Source organism: Planococcus citri, chromosome 4, assembly GCF_950023065.1.
Source record: "Planococcus citri chromosome 4, ihPlaCitr1.1, whole genome shotgun sequence".
In the NCBI taxonomy this organism is placed as follows: Eukaryota; Metazoa; Arthropoda; class Insecta; order Hemiptera; family Pseudococcidae; genus Planococcus; species Planococcus citri.
This window is the reverse complement of record NC_088680.1, coordinates 2107198-2128369: the sequence shown is the minus strand read 5'-3', so window position 1 is coordinate 2128369 and position 21172 is coordinate 2107198. Positions and strand designations below refer to the sequence as shown.

At 33.6% G+C, this 21172-nt stretch overlaps 2 protein-coding genes across 2 annotated transcripts in view; one reads left to right on the top strand and one right to left on the bottom strand.

The window, feature by feature from the left end:
- The window catches only part of LOC135845639 (sodium-dependent proline transporter-like), a 121533-nt gene that overhangs the window by 46203 nt on the left and 54158 nt on the right, over window positions 1-21172 (top strand). The window lies entirely within an intron of this gene.
- LOC135845642 (uncharacterized) lies at window positions 2478-7310 on the bottom strand. Its single transcript, XM_065364350.1, has 2 exons — window positions 6915-7310; window positions 2478-3065 (listed from the first exon to the last, which is right to left on the bottom strand). The coding sequence occupies exons 1-2, from the start codon at window positions 7047-7049 to the stop codon at window positions 2562-2564; spliced, it is 639 nt and encodes a 212-aa protein (XP_065220422.1). The 5' UTR covers window positions 7050-7310; the 3' UTR covers window positions 2478-2561.

Genomic DNA, 21172 nt, shown 5'->3' with positions numbered 1-21172 from the left:
TCAATAAAATTGTTTTTTGAATATTACACTAGGCAACGGCATATTTGTTTTCGGGTCGAAAATGGGCTTAATCGATAATTTAGACCCTAAAACAAAAAACAGAGTGAGGTTTTTCAATTTGAGTTGTTTCTGTAGTCAGGAGAGATGATCAAAGTTGCAAAAATGGCCGTTTTTGACCTATTTCACGAGTCTGTGGCGACATCAGTATCATGTTTCAAAAAAAACCAAGGCCATATTCGGATTCTACGCACTTTTTTAAGTAAACACCTTTACCGGATTTTTGATTTTCGAACATTCAAGCGCATACGGAAGATTTTCGTTTGTAACACGAAATTTTTACTGCACGAGAACCTCGCCCGCGCGAACACGGTTCCGCGCCACGATTACATCGTGGAGTAACGCCAGCGTCGCGCGCTCCGAGTTTTAAAATATGTTACAAACAAAAATCTTCCGTATGCGCTTGAATGTTCGAAAATCAAAAATCCGGTAAAGATGTTTACTTAAAAAAGTGCGTAGAATCCGAATATGACCTTGGTTTTTTTCGAAACATGATACTGATGTCGCCACAGACTCGTGAACTAGGGCAAAAACGGCCATTTTTGCAACTTTGATCATCTCTCCTGACCACAAAAACAACTCAAATTGAAAAACCCCACTCTGTTTTTTGTTTTAGGGTCTAAACTATCGATTAAGCCCATTTTTAACCCGAAAACAATAAAAAGGTCAAAAATTGTTGCCTAGTGTTATTGAAGAATTATTTTGAACTTGAAATTGGGTTATGATTTTCGAGGTTTTTGGAAAAGGTATCATGAGACCTTATCAAAATAGGCTTTAAATTTCGTTGGAAAATAAAAAATTTCCATCAAAACTTTTTATGGCAATTTTGAAAAAATCTGAGCTCAAGATTTTTGGAACATGGATTTTCTGATTTTTGAAAAAGTACCATGTAGCCTACCAAATAGATGAAAATTTTGCCAAAAAAAAACAAAAAATTTTCCTAGCGTTTTAGAAGGATTTTGAACTCAAAATTGGGTTTATGATTTTAGGTATATGTTTGCCTCTACCTACTTTTGAAGGAATTGTCATTGGACAATTGGGATCAATGAAAATGAGTTAAAATTTGACGAGCAATTTAAATATTTCAACAAAAATGTTTTTTGAGCATTTTTGAAGAATTTTGATCTCAAAATTTAGTCATAATTTTTGTAATAACTACCAAAATGGGATACAAAATAATTATTTCATTCCAAAAGAAAATGAAAATTTCTATCAAAACTTTTTTTAAGCAAAAAAGAATTCAGCTGATATGATCAAACATTTTTGAAATTGAAAATAAATTTTAGCCTTGACTTTTTGATCATAAATCGATCATGATCGAAAATCGATTGATCAAATTTTTGAAATCCGTTCACTTGAAACTTTTAATTTCATTTGATCAAATATTTTCGAAATGAAAAATCCATTTCACCCTTAAAATCGGACTTTTTTTCATCAGAAAATCGATTATGATCGAAAAACGATCAATCGAATTCCCAAAATCGATTCATTTGCGATTTCCGATCTCAATATCATCGAACATTTTCGAAATGAAAAATGAATTTTCGGATCAAAAGTCGATTAATCGAATGTCAAAAATCGATTAATCGATTATTCGAATAGCAAAAATCGATTAATCGAATACCAAAAATCGATTAATCGAATACCAAAAATCGATTAATCGAATACCAAAAATCGATTAATTTGCGATTTTCGATCTCAATATCATCGAACATTTTCGAAATGAAAAATGAATTTTCAGATCAAAAGTCGATTAATCGAATGTCAAAAATCGATTAATCGAATACCAAAAATCGATTAATTTGCGATTTTCGATCTCAATATCATCGAACATTTTCGAAATGAAAAATGAATTTTCAGATCAAAAGTCGATTAATCGAATGCCAAAAATCGAATAATCGAATACCAAAAATCGATTAATTTCATCGACCATGGCAAAATTATACGTAATTTGATTACTGATTAGTACGTATTGCGCTCTCTCATATTTGTTTTTGTTTGGCAGAAATTGGCAAAAATCGTGTTTTTCTTATCAAAAATCGATTCTTGTGAGATTTTTGATCTCATATGACAGCATTTTTATCAAAACTGGAGATTTCAAAAATCCGCTGGAGGCTCCAGAAAGGTCGGGGTGAAGGGGTATCAAAATTAGGGTGTAAACCTTATTTCAGCTTTTTACGTTAATTTTATTAATTTTTTTTTTTTTTTTGTGGAAAGTAGGTCAAATTTGAAAAATTTTCTAAATTTGCGCTGATGTTGCATTTTGGGGTCTTAGTTATTTCGATTGTTTTCCATCCAGCTCAAAGATTTTTGTGCCAATTAGGATACCTCCCTGTTAGTTTCAATATCCAGTATCCATGAATATCGCTATCTCTAATTCTCTTCCAATTCGTTCACCTTACACTTACTTACAAAGAAAACCACAGCTTCGAAATATTTATTTAAATATATTTTTATTTTATAAAAAATTTACCAACAAAAAACACAATTGTACCACCTTCGTCCTACCTAGCTTCCTCCGTCAAAGAACTGATACATTTTTGAATATACTCGCTCCATCCGTTGGTAGCCTCTTGGCAAAAATCATCTACGGTCAACAAATCAACGTTTTCCTCCGGTTTATCATTTTGTTCGGCGCATTTAATAAAGTATTTCTTCGCGATGTCGTACAAAGCCTTGAATACATTATCGGTGGTTTCCTTGGATCGTAAAGTTTGATCGTAGTCTTCGCTATTCAGTTCCATTTTCAAGCACTTTTCCACGCAAAGTAAATCCGATTCGCAGATTTTGGTCGCGGTATCGTAAAGCCATAAGGTTTGCCTCGAATTCTTGGATTCTTTGAAGAAGCCCATGTCGAATCTGGGCTCGTCCTCGATATTGAAAAGTTCGCAGAATGGGTTGCAGAATTTTTTCCAAACGCAGAACGTTTGACATACTTCGTACATGATGGACCAAAATATGAGCACTTTTTTACGCTCGTTTCGTATCGCTTCGGGTAGCACTTCGACCTGCGTGTGTGATGAGAGAAAAAAATCGGAATTAAAATATGTACCAAGGTAGGTAATGGAAGAGTGATTCTTTCGGAGAGTAAACTGTGTTCTTGTACCATTTAGTAGATTCGAGATATTAGATAAGTGCGAGTGTGTGTGTGTGTGTGTGTGTGGTAATGTGTATAAATAATGTGGATTGTGGGCGATGCTTTTGCTGCTTCGACGATGATGACGATGAAGGCAGTGCTGAGGGTTTTCCGTACCATACGTTTTATAATAATAATATTTCGTGGGTCTGGGTATACCCTTTTCGTTTTCAGCCACGAATCTACCCGTCGTAGTAGTAGGTTTTGCATGGTTCGCATGTATTACATAGTCGACTTATAACCTTTATTGCGTTTTAAAGCCGCTTGAAGGTTACCGTTCGTTGTGATCTTATTTTCGTGACATTTTGGGATTTATACCAACAGCCCTGGATCTCTCTCGTGTATGTTTTTTCCCCTCGTGTGTGCAGCTATGTTGTACCTACTCGTATATTTAATCGTGAAAATTGGAAAATTTCCTCGTATCGTATATTATGGACATTTTAATTGAAATATTTTCGAATAGAATTTTCTCAAATGAGTATTACAAAAATATTTTTTTTTTAATCCAAAAAATGAAAATTTTTCATTCGTTTGTTAAAAAATTCCGGTCCAGACGAAGCCAGATCGAAGGAATATGCAAAAATACTCAACTAACCAGAAAATCAAATTTGGGTCAAAAATGTGAAAATATCAAGATTTTATTTAATTGAGAAAGAAAGCTGAAATTTGGTACGTGGCCCATTTTCAATTCACCCTCTTATCAATTTGAATGAGTTTAAAGTCGTTTAGGATATTTTTGGAGCCTCCAGCAAATTTTTGATAATTATTTATACCCGAACAAAATGAAACCAATTTTGAAAAAATGATACGTAATCGATCAAGTGGCTTCTCAACATGTATCGTTCGCCTCTACACGAGCTAAATTTAATTTTGGACAGTTTTTGGAACATTTTTGATGAACTGGAACTTACAATAAAAGGTGCTGTAGGCTCCAGAACGACTGGAAGCCAGTGTCTATTGAAACTACTCGTATGGCGCGTACTGAAATTTATCTTTCTAACTTAATTATACATACCTACGTGTGAAATTGTGTAGAAATAATTTGTAATTTTTGAAAATTTTTTGGAGGCTTCAAAATTGCTCAAATGGCTTGAAACCTTTCTGAATCGGTTGGATGGGAAGAAAGTGAAGAGGGGGAGGGGAGGGGAGGGGTCAAAAATGGTGTTCATACAAAATTCTAACTATGTACTTTATATCTGAATGAGGTGTTTTGATTTTTTTCGCAATTTTTGGATTATTTTTGATCCGCAAAAATTCTCCAGAATTCAAGAAATGAACTCGAGAATCACAAATTATTGACTGGTGAGGTATTTTTGCATGGACATGTGATTGTGATCATAAATTAGTGTGGAGCTGGAATTTTTCTGTCAAGTGAGATTCAATCCTTGTCAGACAAAATCTGTTTTCACACAAGAGAACTTTTCCAACTCACATTCTTCGAATTGAACGAAACCAAGCTAAATCAGAAGAGCATGTCTTCAGTTAAAACACTCATAACCAGAATTTTAGGAATTAAAGTTCATTTTTGGATTTTTCGATGAATTTTTCAAAAAATTTAAAATTTAAAATGGCTGTTTTGCGGTCAATTTTTAAACAAGCTTTTTGGATTTTCTTCAAAAATATCAAATCGCTCTGAAGGGGCCAAAAATACAATTCAGGGTCTATAATTTAATGTTCGATCATATCAGCTGCACTTTTCATTGCTTAAAAAAAGTTTTGATGACAATTTTTTAATTTTCTTTCGAATTTTTTTTTTTTTTTTGATATTGTAATTATATTATTTTGATAGGTATTTGGAAAATCGTGACCAAATTTTGAACTCAAAATTCTTCAAAAATGCTCAAAAAACATTTTCGTCGAAGTATTCAAATTTATTGCGAAATTTTAACCCATTTGAATTGGTCAGTCTTCAAAAGCACATAAAACCAAGACCCAATTTTGAGTTTAAAATACTTTTTAAAAATATGTACTTGCAATTTTTTTTCGGGGAAATTTTAATCCAGTTTTGTAGGTTGCATGGCACTCTTTCAAAAATAAAAAAATCCATGTTCCAAATCGTGAGCTCAAAATTTTTCAAAAATGCTCAAAAAAATTTCAAGACAATTTTTTGAGCTCAAAAGTTTTTAAAAGTGACTATAAAAAGTTTTGATGTAAATTAGTGATCTTCTGCCAAAATAGTGACCTCCATTTTGATAAGTTTCAATGTCCCATGAGACCCTTTTCAACCCCCCCCCCCTCCTACATAATCATTCAATTTTGAGCTCAACACTTTTCAAAAATAAGTACTCAAAAAACATTTCCATCAAAATATTTGAAGTTTCTTGATAATTTTTCCAAAAATCCCAAAAATCGTGCCTCAATGTTGGGCTCAAAATTCATCTTTATTGTTCACGGGAAGTTTTAATACAAATAAATTTGATTTCTGCAAAGTTTCGACCCATTTTTTTAATAACCTCGAAAATCATGACTTAATTTTAAGCTCAACATTATTCTAAAATCTTACAAAAAAAATCTTCAAAATTGTTTTGAGCTCAAAAATTCTTCTTCAATGTTCTAGAAAAGTTTTGATTTGATGGTTACGAATTTTTGACCAATTTGTAAATTCCCAAAAAAGGTGAAAAAAATCATGTTCTCCAAAAAAGTACCTATGTACTTTTACTAAAGAGCGGGTTTTCAACAAGATACCGCCGTCTGGCGAGTCTACGTGATCATTCGATTCGAAAACAATTTCAATTTGGCATTTTTGAAACCTCCAGCAAGTTTTCAAATTTCTTCAAAACTCCAGAAATTTCAAAATTTTTGAAAATCTTGGATTTAAAAATGATTTGAAAAATCAAAATTTCAAGAAATTGATCCAGGAAACTGAAATTTTGTAAGTACCCCATTTTTGACCCTGTGAATCGATTGGAAAGGGTTTCGAACCGTTTTGAGTAGTTCCTGGAGTCTCCAGCAGAATTTTTGAAAATTGAAATTTACTCAAAATTTTAATCAATGAAGTTGGAAAGTTAAAATTTACTTAATATCCTGATTTTCTCCATGCTGAGTTGATTGGACGTGGTTTCAAATCGTTCTGGAGCTTCCAGTAATATTTTTATAGTTCCAGATTTATCAAAAAGTGTCATGAGAAACTTCAAAATGTGAGTGGTGCTTGTTGTAATCCTTTTGACCTGTTATACGCCATTTTTCCAAAATACGTGTTTTGCCAGTTTTGAAAACGTGGAATTTCCAACGATTTGAAACCGCCTCCAATCGATTCAGTATGTTAAAAATTGGAGAATAAAGTAAAATTCAGCTTTCAAACATCCTTGAGTAAAATTTTGTGGAAATTTTCAACTTTCAAAAATTTTCTGGAGGCTCCAGAATTGCTCAAAATGGTATGAAATTGTTCCCAATCGATGAGGAGGGGATGGAGGGTCAAAAATTGGGCACACATAAAAATATTTGCTTTCTAGGTCAATTTGGAAAAATTTTGATTTTTTCCGATTTTTGGCTCAAATTTGATTTTTAAAAATTTATCATTATCAACTATCTTAGAGTCTGAAATTTTGTCTATAATGACGTATTTTGCACACTTTTTCGATTCAGCTGTGTAAAGTTCAAAATTTTTATTTCCAGTTGGGATATTTTTAGTACCTTTAACCTTTTTGTATTTGTGTAAAATTGCGTTCATGCTCGAATAAGGGCGATAAAATTATGAAATCAAAAGTTGATCGAAACTTACTTCAGAAGCAGGATCACGATCGTCGGCTGATACGAGCATAAAATCAATTCGAACAACGATCATTAAAACGATTATTGCGGTTAAACACATCATCTTCGGGCATCGTCGTCGTATCAATAACAACACATCGTTCATCTAGAATTGTCGTTAAAACAATGACTGGCAACTTGCTGCGCGATATCGAAACAAGAAACGCTTAAAATTGGTTCAGTTTTTTTTCTTTTTTTCGCTCAAGGCAGTACGATAGCTTTTTATTCGGCGTGGTAGTTTCGATACGCGTGTTATATCTTCATCGTTTCCTGTATAAATACATTGTCGAAGGTCGTGGAGAAAAAAATACGAAAAAATTAGAGAAAAAAGTCTGGTCGAAACGCGAAGAAGTGTGTAAGTAGGTACTTTAGCTACTCGTTTGATTTACTCGGTAGTCGGTTGTATTTTTATCGTCGATTTGTTTCCTAATTGAATAAATACCTGTTTGTTTTATACAGGGTGTCCCATGTTCGGGGTCATATATCCTTTGAGGGTTAAAATAGGCGAGCGAGCAATTGAATTGAAGGAGCTGAGTTGTGATTGCGTGAAAAAGTTAGTCATTTTAATGGGACCAATTGTTAAATCGCCTACCAATAGACTGCAATTTATTTTCCATTGAGAAGCTCAATTTTTGAGATGATTTTTACTTCAAAAAATGAAGGTTGAACTTACAAACTTGAAATCAAAATATCCTCTATGCCAAATTTTCTACCTAGAACAGTTTTTTTCTCCTTTAGTTTCGATGTAGGTTAGGCAAACATTAACACACATCAAGTTAAGATGGGTTGCCTATATTACCATGTTGTGAGGATCGAAACACCCTGTATATTGGAAGCGAAGGGTCGCTGCTCGTTCGCATTATTTACGTCGCGTCTCGTCGCAGATTTTATCGTAACTGAATATTAAATAAACATGTACGTAATTGAAATTGACGTTTTTAAAATTGTACTTTTTATCGACATGGCTGTCGTAAAACGTAATCGTCATCGCGATGAGATCTACCTACCTCTTGCCTCTACCTATTCTAACCGACTTCTCGGTTCATTGGGAAATTAATTCTCTATACGTTAATCGACGAAGCCTACCGTTGATTTGTTTTAATCTGCTCGATCGACAACGACATTATGAAAATATGTCACGCTTAAATGACTTTTTTTTCTCGCTGCGATACAAAAAATAAATCTCGTACGAAGCATACCTATACTTTTAGGTAGGTAATAATTCCTCGGAGGATTTATATTATTATGATCATAAGTCGCTGCGTATCAAATTCATTTAAACAATTGCTGGCAAATTTACAATTTTAGGTACCTACATACTTGTGTACGTCGAAATGAAAACGTTGTCAACGTTGCCCCCGCATCGCTGCTTTTTTCCAGCCAGCAACTTTTGCCACCGAGTAAAAAAGTCTTAACTCGTTGTGAATTTAATTTAGATGATTGATACGACGTTTTGCCACCAACGACGCCTCCCCCATCCCCATCCCCCTGCTACCTTGAACCGAATGTTGTAAACAAGCGCAGCTTTATAAAATTCCGGCAATTTATACTCCGTATCTCGCCGGTTAAAAATCTCTGGGTTTTTTACAGAACGAACGCGAAAATGTTTCATTGAGCGTTTCAAAATCTCTCGTTTGTCGTAGTACGTATCTTGGTGTGAGATTATGAGAGGTTTTTTTTCTTCTAGAGATGCTATTTCGAGACTTTACGAGGTGTAAGTGAATGTTTTTGGGATGTAGTTAGTGCCTATTTGTGAAGGTTACGCGTTGACGCGTAGAATTGTTTTGGTTTTAAAAAGGATGAATTTTCGGGTAATTTGATAATTGTTTTGGAAAAGGCTTGCTTTTAAGTCAAACTTATGAAAAAAGTCTTCTTTTAGTCTTGTTTTTGCCAAAATATCCGCAAAATGTTTTTATTTTTTGATTGACTTGCAAAAAAAAAGTGCACAAAATTAATTCCTGCTACTTTCAATTTTAGCGAATCGTTCGCGAACGAATTGATTCACTGAAAATTATTCGATTCGTTTGCGAATGATTCACCAAGAATTAATCAAGTCGTTCGCAAATAATGATAATTCACCCAAAAATTATCAATTCGTTCGCGAATGATTCACCAATAATTATTCAATTTGTTCGCGAATGATTCACAAAAAATGATTCAATTCGTTCGTGGATGATTAAGATTAGGCAACAATTACTCAATTTATTTGCAAATGATTCAAATTCACCAAAAATTACCCAATTCGTTCGCGAATAATTCACCAAAAGTGATTCAATTCGTTCGCAAATGATTAAAAAATTATTCAATTCGTTCGCGAATGATTCACAAAAAATGATTCAATTCGTTCGCGGATGATTCAGCAACAATTACTCAATTTATTTGCAAATGAATCAAATTCACCATCAATTACTTAATTCGTTCGCGAATAATTCACCAAAATTATTCATTTTGTTCGCGAATGATTGATTCACAAAAACTGATTCAATTCGTTCGCGAATGATACGTTAAAAATTATTCAATTGGTTCGCGAATGATTCACCAATAATTATTCAATTCATTCGCGAATGATTCACAAAAAAAAAATTCAATTCGTTCGCAAAAGATTTTACAAAATTATTCGATTCGTTCGCGAATGACTCACGAAAAAAGATTCAATTCGTTCGCGAATGATTCACAAAAGATTATTCAATTCGTTCGCGAATGATTCACAAGAAATGATTCAAAAAAATTATTCAATTCGTTCGCGAATGATTCAGCAACAATCGCTCAATTCATTGGCAAATGATTCAAATTCAATTAATTAATTCGTTTGCGGGTGATTCAGCAACAATTACTCAATTTGTTTGCAAATGAATCAAATTCACCAACGATTACTCAATTCGTTCGCGAATAATTCACCAAAATTATTCATTTTGTTCGCGAATGATTGATTCACAAAAACTGATTCAATTCGTTCGCGAATGATACGTTAAAAATTATTCAATTGGTTCGCGAATGATTCACCAATAATTATTCAATTCATTCGCGAATGATTCACAAAAAAAAAATTCAATTCGTTCGCAAAAGATTTTACAAAATTATTCGATTCGTTCGCGAATGACTCACGAAAAAAGATTCAATTCGTTCGCGAATGATTCACAAAAGATTATTCAATTCGTTCGCGAATGATTCACAAGAAATGATTCAAAAAAATTATTCAATTCGTTCGCGAATGATTCAGCAACAATCGCTCAATTCATTGGCAAATGATTCAAATTCAATTAATTAATTCGTTTGCGGGTGATTCAGCAACAATTACTCAATTTGTTTGCAAATGAATCAAATTCACCAACGATTACTCAATTCGTTCGCGAATAATTCACCAAAATTATTCATTTTGTTCGCGAATGATTGATTCACAAAAACTGATTCAATTCGTTCGCGAATGATACGTTAAAAATTATTCAATTGGTTCGCGAATGATTCACCAATAATTATTCAATTCATTCGCGAATGATTCACAAAAAACAGATTCAATTCGTTCGCAAAAGATTTTACAAAATTATTCGATTCGTTCGCGAATGACTCACGAAAAAAGATTCAATTCGTTCGCGAATGATTCACAAAAGATTATTCAATTCCTTCGCGAATGATTCACAAGAAATGATTCAAAAAAATTATTCAATTCGTTCACGAATGATTTTAAAAAAATATTCAATTCGTTCGCGAATGATTCACAAGAACTGATTCAATTTGTTCGCGGATGATTCAAAAAAATTATTCAATTCGTTCCTGAATGATTTTAGTAAAATTATTCAATTCGTTCGCGAATGATTCACGAAAGATTGTTCAATTCGTTCGCGGATGATTAAAAAAAAATTATTCAATTCGTTCACGAATGATTTTAATAAAATTATTCAATTCGTTCGCTAATGATTCAGCAACAATTACTCAATTTATTTGCAAATGATTCTAATTCACCAACAATTACTCAATTCGTTCGCGAATGATTCACAAAAAATGATTCAATTCGTTCGCAGATGATTCCAAAAAAATTATTCAATTTGTTCACGAATGACTTTGAAAAATTATTCAATTCGTTCACGAATGATTTTAATAAAATTATTCAATACGTTCGCTAATGATTCAGCAACAATTACTCAATTTATTTGCAAATGATTCTAATTCACCAACAATTACTCAATTCGTTCGCGAATGATTCACAAAAAATGATTCAATTCGTTCGCAGATGATTCCAAAAAAATTATTCAATTTGTTCACGAATGACTTTAAAAAATTATTCAATTCGTTCGCGAATGATTCAGCAACAATTACTCAATTTATTTGCAAATGATTCAAATTCACCAACAATTACTCAATTCGTTCGCGAATGATTCACAAAAAATTATTTAATTTGTACGCGAATGATTCACAAAAAATGATTCAATTTGTTCGCGAATAATTCAAGAAAAATATTCAATTCGTTCGTGAATGATTCGCCAAAAATTATTCAATTCATTCCCGAATGATCCTCAAAAAATTATTCAATTCGTTCGTGAATGATTTGCCAAAAATTATTCAATTCGTTCGTAAATGATTCGCCAAAAATTATTCAATTCGTTACCGAATGATCCTCAAAAAATTATTCGATTCGTTCGCGAATGATTCGCCACAAATTATTCAATTCGTTCGTCCTTTGCGAATGATTCACAAAAGATTATTCAATTCTCGTTCGTGAATGATTCGCCTAAAAGTATTCATTTCGTTCGCGAATGATTCACCAAAAATTATTCAATTCCTTCGTTCTTCGCGAATGATTTACAAATGATTATTCAATTCTCGTTCGTGAATGATTCACCAAAAATTATTCAATTCGTTCGCGAATGATTCGCCAAAAATTATTCAATTCCTTCTTCCTTCGCGAATGATTTTTGTAAAAGATTATTCAATTCTCGTTCGTGAATGGTTCACCAAAAATTATTCAATTCGTTCGCGAATGATTCGCCAAAAATTATTCAATTCCTTTGTCCTTCGCGAATGATAGAATATTCAATTATCGTTCGCGAATGATTCACAAAAAATTATTCAGTTCGTTCGCGAATGATTCATTAAAAATTAATCAATTCGTTCGTGAATGATTTACTAAAAATTAATTATTCCGTTCGCGAATGATTCACCTAGAAATCAAACAATTTGTACAATCACTAACCGTTTGTGAATGATTTGATTCAATTCATTTTGCTTCACAAGAAGTGAATCGATTCTTTCATTAAAAATTTATACTTGACGAAAAGTCAGTCTTCTTCTGTAATAATTGCTGAAAAATTCTGATTTTCACCTAATGTGCGATTATGCTGATTTTTGTTGAATTTTTTGCTAATGTTGTCAACAATTTTTGTTCAACTTGCAATGAAGTGTGAAAAATTCCCTTTTTTTCACCATAATTATGTAATTTGTGGTAAAGATTTGTTTTTTTGCGACGTTTCTTGCCAAAAACGCTGCAAATTTGTCAAATTTTTCAAAAAACTTCTATTTTTTAAAGTTATGTGTATTTATCATAGTTGCCAAAAAGCTCTTTAAAAAAAATCATTCCGATTTTGGCTTCTTACTCGGAGTCAATGATTACGTTGAATCCATAAAGGTCAACTATTATGCTTTCGAACAAAAATAAGAAAATAACGTTATTCAATTAAGTACCTACCTACTATCCCTGAACCTGGATGTTTTGAGGAAAATGTTCAATTTACTCTACCATTCATGGCATGTTTTTATATTACAAAACGTATCGATTAAAGTAAAAAGAAGAAGAGAAAAAAGCGAACCGAACAAGATGAAAATCACTGACCCAAATATAAATTACACGGATCCGCAATGTAGTCGGCTTTGTATGGGTATGTATGTACATTTGTAGGAAAATATACTCTTTGAAAGAGATTACAGTTTTGAAAAAAGCTCGTTACAGATTAAACGATTGTATCGGTATTGGCGATAGCAGAAGAGAAGGGTTCGGTGCGATGGCGCACAGCAAAGGTATAATACTTAGATTGCATTCGAGTCGAATTTCTGAATTTTTTTGCCCCTTTAATTCGTTCCACGAGTATTGGTAGGCGTATTCGTGTGGCGAGTTGAAACTTTTCGCTGTGCGAAATGAAGAGGACCGTGAAAAGCCTCGGTTCGGTTTTCTTATTAGCGAGAGTTTTACTCGTCGTACCTACGTTCCTATGTAGTAATTGGCCAAAATACAAACATTTTTACTAACTTTTACCCGATGTGCAAGTTTTTCGCGCACAACGAGAGTAAGAATAAGAAATGATGGGGAAAAATGGACGATGAGAGGAAATCTGGTAAATACGCGATAAAAAAAAACACGAAATCTCGCCGAATAAAAAAACTTGGGCAGTCTACAAAACCGCGACGCGGGGTTAACGTTTGCATGGATAGGATACAAGAAGGGCAGCAGGCAGGGGGCAGGGGGCTATGGGTGAGCACTGAGCAGGGCTTTGAACACGGTAATATCCAACCGCTAGATGTAGGTAGAGGTACGTGTTGTATACGTAAACGTATTTAGGTCACATTTTCGTCTTTTTATGCTTCATCAGGTACTCGATATTAGTATTTTATCGGTAGATTGCAACACAAAATGCCTGCCAGGCGAGGATTATTGTCGGAGTCGAGAGAGAGAAGTGGTTTTTTTCTGTAGTTTGCAAAACGGCTTTACCGTGTTAATGCTTCGATCTTCTTCTCTGGTTCGCGAAGTACCTATTTCCGGATAAACGTTTAAAAAAATGCCGGGGGTTGGGGCCGCGCCGGGGGCTCAGCCACGGTTGACGGAGATGTTACGTCGTCGTTAGCACCCTGCGCTGTAATAAAGATACCGTCTTTTAAAGCTCGATGTTTTTGTTTTAGGTAGTCGTATATTTTTTTTCTGCCAGTGTAGTTTTGTAGGCCTACATTTAATCGATTGGAAATTACCGTTAGAGGAAAACATCCTACCGTCTCTGTATTTTTTAGCTCGAAAATAACTTATTGCAAGGTTGACTACATAGCAAAGCGTGAAAAGGTTACAAATTTTCTGTTTTATTCTTGCCCCGACGAAGATGGCTTGATTTTTGCCAAATCAACTCATCGCGTCGAACGTGCACATTTTTTAGCATTTTTTTGGCGCCAAAGTATAGGACTGCCGCAGCTCCTTCCGATTTCGGCAGAAGTACGCAAACCCTATGTTTTTTCTATGAATTATGGCAAAAAAAGAGAAAAATTTTTCTAGCACGGGAATTGTACTCGGTTACTTTCTGACTAACCAAGTTACTAATGGTACTAATAGTAACATATGGTTACTCTCTAAAAATTTTCGTTACTACTTTTTTCTAGTTTTTTCACAAATTTCCTTTTTTTTCAAAATTTATAACCAAAATTCTCAAAGAAAAAAATGCTCTTACTGCATTTTCAGCATTTTGAATGTTATTTTTCTAAATTTGGTGGTTCATTTGAAATATTTAATTTTAACAAGTATTACTCAATAATTATTTTTGAATTTCTCGTTGTTTTTTAGTGGATTTTTCCTGTTTTGATCGATTTTTACATCTTGAATTGTATCTAGTAATTTTTTTCCAAAATAATTTTTCCATAATTTTTTTTTCAATTTTGATATTTTTTTTCGTCTGAATTTTTGCGGAATTTTATCACCTCGATAGCCCAGTCAAATAGCAGAAAAAAATAGGTGAACCCAAACATTATTGCAATCAAAGGGTTTTTTGGTGAATATTGTCTAGGGTGGTATGCTGAAGCCCATACTAAAAGTCCCCGCCCCTACCCCACGAGCAAACCCCCCACACAGTGGATCAAAGCCCCCCAAAATCAGTTTTTCGTCAAGAACTCCTGAAATATTGAATTTTGAGTAAAATGAGCTCAATGATCATTTCATCTCCTCTCCAATACCTATCAAATGAGATATCGACCAACTCCCTAGCCTCAAGGGGGTGGCGCTACGACCCCTCAAAGTGACGTGATTTTAATAATTTTATATTTTATGACATTAGAACTTATAACCTGTTCTAATTGATATGATAAAACGAAGTCAAACTTGGGGAATGGGATTCTTTTGCAAACTAGAGTTGACCTCTGGAGTGAGGCGCGTCAAAGTTGAAAATTACAGAAAGGTCATTTTTTGGAGGGGCATAACATGACCCTAAATGGATGAAAAGGGTCCAAAATCATACCATCGGACAGTACCATATCTGTGATCCACATATCCAAATTTCAGCTTCCTAGGTCATCCCCACCCCCATTTAAAGCGGAATTAAGGTGAAAATCCCCTTATTTTGCCTCTATTTTCGGTTTTTTCCATCTTAAAAGGAGCGGGTATGACCTAGGAAGCTGAAATTTGGATATGTTGATCACAATGGGAATACTGTCTGATGGTATGCTTTTGGACCCTTTTCATCCATTAGAGGTCATGTTATGCCGTATGCCCCTCCAAAAAAATGACCTTTCTGTAATTTTCAACTTTGACGTTCCCCACTCCAGAGGTCAACTCTAGCTTGCAAAAGAATCCCATTCCCCAAGTTTGATTTCGTTTTATCAATTAGAACAGGTTACAAGTTCTAATGTCATAAAATATAAAATTATTAAAATCACGTCACTTTGAGGGGTCGTAGCGCAACCCCCTTGAGGCTAGGGAGTTGGTCGATATCTCATTTGATAGGTATTGGAGAGGAGATGAAATGATCATTGAGCTCATTTTACTCAAAATTCAATATTTCAGGAGTTCTTGACGAAAAACTGATTTTGGGGAGCTTTGATCCACTGTGGGGGGGGGGGGTTAGCTCGTGGGGTAGGGGCGGGGACTTTTAGTAAGTTGTTCAGCATACGACCCTAGATAATATTCACCGAAAAAAAACTTTTGATCCCAATTATGATTGGGTCAAATTGCATTTCGACTGGGCTACGAATTCTTGTGATTTTTTCATGAAAATTTTCCCTCAAGCTTGTATGTTTTTATTGCTCAAATTCCCGTTTTGGTATTTTTTCTTCGTGAATTTTTGTAGTTTTTTCTCAATTTTGACGGATATAATTTTTTTGTATTTTTGTGAATTATTTTTTTTAGTTTTTCGATGATTTTTCTGGAATTTTCTATTTTTTTATTTTCAAATTTTGGCGAAGTTTTTTCAGTTTTGATGTATTTTTCAACTTTGAATTTTCACGATTTTAGTTTTGCTCTAAATTATATAGTCATTTTTTGCCTTAATTTTGACTGAATTTTTTTTTTATTTCAATCTTTTTTTTCGAGTCTCGTGCTTTAAAAAAAAAACAAGTTATTTTTTGGCTTACGTTTTTGTAGATTATGATTTTTCTTTTTCCAAAAGTTACGATTTACTTCAGGAGGGAGGAACTTCTTCAAGATTTGATGAGTTTGTTTTTTTCATTTTTTCAGAGTCTTGATATCTTTCATTCGTTGATCCCTCTCTCTTTGAACAATTTTTTTTCAAGTTGAAATTATTTTTTTCACTCGAATCGTCTTGGATTTTGTTAGACGGATATGCCTTAATGGTAACACGTATATGTATGTAAATACGTAATTCTACCCTTCCAGCACCATTTGGTGATGTGGTTGGTAACAGTGATGTGGTCAAGGTGCCAAATAAGCCTTCCAGCTTCTTTGGCAACTGGACCAAAGTGTAGTTCGTTTTCGCGAGTCTTTGAGTTGCCAAGTTAATATGTCCTTAATTCTTTAGAGCTCTGGCCCTAGGTTTAAAGTGTTTTTGTATAGTTTTAATTAGTGTTAAATAGAATTAAAGTAATCCTCCCTGAGTTAACGTTGTGTTTTTCCAATCATTTCTCTGAGTTGGTTACTAAGTGTGTCGTCTTTGACAACAATAAATTCGTTTACACGAAATCTTATGATAATTTGATGAGGGTGTCGTGGTTGTTAAATCCCTATCCGAGGTGAGTACTTAGCATATTCAAGTATATAAGTAGTGCACGCAGTCTCACAAAGTCAGTCAGATATACGTACATATTATATTGGCTGACGACTCATCAATATTTTATCAAATTTGTCAATGATTTTTCTTCATTTTGTTGATTTTTTGCCGAATTTGTTGTCCTGAATTTTCAGTGATTTTTCCTGACCTGAACTTTCGAGAGTTTTCCATTTTCATCCCTTCCACGATTTTGTTTTGAAATTTATCGATTCGTTTTTATTGCTAAATTTTTGTTCTCGATTTCGACGAAACCTTTTTTTCTAGAATTTTTGCGATTTTTATGATATTTTCTTCTATTTTTGCGCCAAATTTTAGTAATTTTTTCTTCCTAAACTTTTGTGGAATTTTCATTTTTACAGTTTTTTTGATTATTTGAGAGGTTTTTTTGGATTTTAGTACTCGATGTTTTATTTTGAATTTATTTTTTGATTTTATTTCACGTTTAATTCTTCTAAGTTCTCGTGGATTCTGTTTCATAATTTTTCGACGATTTCCTCCGAATTTTCGTGTTTTCTCTTGTGCATAAATTTTTTTGAAGTTTCCGCAATTTCATCGTAAATTTTTATGAGTTTTTTTTTTAAATTTTTATCTAATATGTTTTTTCTCAAATTTTAGTGCTTTTTTTATGTTGAATTTTGCTCTTGAGTTTTATTCTTAGGGACTTATGATTTTGATGTTTTTCCACATTATTCTTTGACTAATGTTTTTTCGCTCCAGATCTTGATCATTCCTCTGTTTCCTGTTTTGGTAATTTTCTCTCAATTTCAATATTTTTGTTGCATTTTTTCCATTTTTTTTTTCGAAATTTATTGTGTCAATTTTTGCCAAGTTTCAGTGTCTTTTTCTCGCGAATTTGAGGATTTTTCTTCTATTTCCGAAGCACAGTACATACATTTTTTCGTATTTGAATTTTTAAAATGATTTTCACTAATTACTATTTTTCCCGAATTTGAATTACAAGCTCGCCTCCCCCGCCCTTCCCCATTGATTTTAATGAGTTTTCTGTTCCAAAATGATTCTTATACCACTCAAATAATTGTTTTCATCAATTGTTTGCTCGTGTCAAAATTTCTGCAATTTTACAATATTGGTATTTTTGTGTTTAATTTTTCGAAATGATTTTGGATAAGATTAAATTTAGCTCCTCCCTATTTCGGTGGACTTTTCGCCTCCCCATTGCTTTCAATTTTGCAATTTTTTTCATTAGTTGGGGTGCTTCCAGAATCCGATATTTTTTCATGCTTCCTTTTTGCATTTTCACCCAGCTTACTTTCGAAATGTTGATAAATGATTTTTATTTGAATTTTGGTGATTTTTCTGGTTACTTTTTCCAGCTGTTTTGGTTACTAAAGTTACTTTTTTTTGAGAAAAATTCTAGTACAATCGCGTCTAGAAATTTTGGTTGAAAGATTAAACTTGTTTTGAAGGGTGGGGGGGGGGGTTCACACAAAACAAGACTACTTTGGAAACGTTTGCGAAAAAAAGAACATTTTGAGTGAAGCACTTTTCTACTAATTCGTTGTGGCGGAGAAGTTGGTCATTTCTTGAAAATTTTGGCAAAAAACAGGGACGTTTTCAAACAACTTTAGTGGGGCTACCAAAATAAGAATCTTTCTGGTCTACTTTGAAAGGCGCTTTGGCAAAAGAAATATTTGTTCCGCGAATTTAGGAAAAAACACACCTTTTTTGACATATTTTGGCAAAAGAGACATTTCTAAGAATTTGGCACGAAGATATTCCATACACAGTACATGGAATAGTTTAACACGAATTGGTTTCGCGTATTTACGGCGAACCAGGTATGCAAATCTATTAACATCGAATAAATGTAGTACATCAAACTCCGTGAAATTAGCATAAACAAAAAACTAGCTAAACTTGTTTTGATTATATTTTCTGCATCTAATTCATCTAAAATTATGTTGTTTCGGTTTTACACTCGAAAGATGAAAATTAAAAATATACTTGTGACGAGTCTAAGCTAACTTGTTTCACTCATCTTCAGGTACATTCGCAAACGCAACGTGACTCGCTCATTTCCCATGCAGCAAAAATCGCGAATTCGAAGTTGAAACCGTAACCCATTTCGAATAGTTATACTCGTTTTTCGTCTAAAAAGGTAAAAGCTACCCTTAGGTTTCGCTTTTCGCGCCTTTCATCGCATCTCGTCGCGTCGATTCACCTTTGTTGCCGCGGCAATGGTTTTTCATTTCGTACCTGTGCACGCGGAATTTTTCCTATATACATTATACAATGTACGAGTCGAGAGTACCGAATACAATTCTCATAGATCAACCCTGTAGAGGAGCATGCGAGGTGGGGTGAGGGTGACGCAGTGTACGGCGTCGGCGGCGTAGCGCCTCCATGACATCGCCAGAGTGCTGATATTTTTAAAAATCGGCTACGCATTTACTCGAAATCACACAATTGTTTTCTCAACGGATTGCCCCATTGCTTCCCTAGCGTGCCACATCGCACTTCAACCCTCCACACCGCTCACTGGTGTATCTCGTGTATACAAACATGACCTTTTGAACATTTCAATACGTGCTTCGAGTTCGACTCGGCGCGGCGTTTCTACATATACAAAGTATGTACTTTAATTTCCTTTTTCCGTTCTTTCGCCGAGTGTTGGAAATTTTTTCATTTTACAAGTTTTCTCAATATGTAGAGAGTCTCGTCAAAAGTTAAACAATTACCTACCCCTTTTTTTTTTTTGGTCAAAACTTCCAAAAAATACCTAGGTACTCCAAAATTTACGAAAAATCGAATTTTTTCAAAATTTCGGAACTGGATTGTTTTTTTTCTAGAATTTCCAAACAGTTTTGATTCTTGTCCAGAAAAGTTCACAATTGTTTCCAAAGTTGCAGTTCCTTTTTTTTTTTGCCAAAACTGCTGTGAAAGTCCTTCTGTTTTTGCTGAAATTGCCAGAGAAGTTGTCATTTTGATTGAAGTGCTGATGAAAAAGTCTTATTTTTTTGCCAAAGTTACCTGAGAAATGCTGCCTGTTTCCTATAGTAGGTATCACAAAAGGTCATTTTTTTGGCTTTAATTTTCAGAAATTCCCTCATTTTTCATATAACTGCCATTAAAACGTAGTACTTTTTTTGCCAAAACTGCCAAAAAAAGTTCTGTTAGTTCTGTTTTTTTGCCAAAATTGTTTGAAAAGTCTTACACCGATGCTGCATTTTTGCCAGTTCTGTTTTCATGCTTCAACTACATAAAATATTATAGCGAAAGAAGACCTTTTCGTGTCCAAATTGACTGCCAAAAAGTCCTGTGTTTTAGCCAAAATTGCAAAAAAAAAAAAGGTCCAATCTTCCATGCCAAAATTGAAGACGTCATAACAAAAAGGGGTATATATGACACATATGTCCTTTTTGAGACGAATCCATATTGTTATTCTTCAGACCTTCATCTATCATATGAGACCACCCCCACTCCACAAAGTCGAAAAACCAGTGAGATATCGCCATTTTAAAACTGCGAAGTCGATTAAAAATTTACTTTTTCAGAGATTATGGGTTACTCATGGTAGATTTTGTGTTGTCAACCATTATTTACCTGGTTTAAATCCAAAAATTTGCTCAAAAACATTTTTAAATCAATAAAAAAGAAATTGGCCAAAAAAACTTGTCTTTTTTGTTTTTTTTTTTTTTTACTCAACATAGCGATCTTTTTTCAGAGATAATGGGTTACTCATGGTTGATTTTGTGTTATCAACAATTATTTACCTGGTTTAAATCCAAAAATTTGCTCAAAAACATTTTTAAATTAAAAAAAAAGTTGACCTATTTTTCGCTTCAAAAAGGACATATAATTCGAAATGTTTGAGCTCTTACCGCTAACACACAGTTTCCTCCAGACTGATGGTGCATAGCATTCCATATAGTTAGATAGTGGGAAAATATGATAAAATCGTCACCATGTTCAAATATGCACATTTCTAAACTTCACAAGCACCCAAACTTTCAAACAGTTTTTTCTCAAAATACAACTTTCACACATATGTCCTTTTTGCTATGACGTCTTCAATTGTTAAAAATGTGCATCAAAATTCACAAAATTGTAATGTGTTTTTTGCCAAAACTTTTCAAAAAAGACGCGTTTTTTCCAAAATTTGTTAAAAAAATTTATTTTTTTTGCCAAAGTTGTCGTTCAAATTTTCCATTAAATTTTTGTGCTTATTTTTTAAAAATTTGTTCCACTGAAAAAAGCTTTTTATTCGCTCAATTTCATTGCATTAGCAAAAACTTTTAAGGTGAAA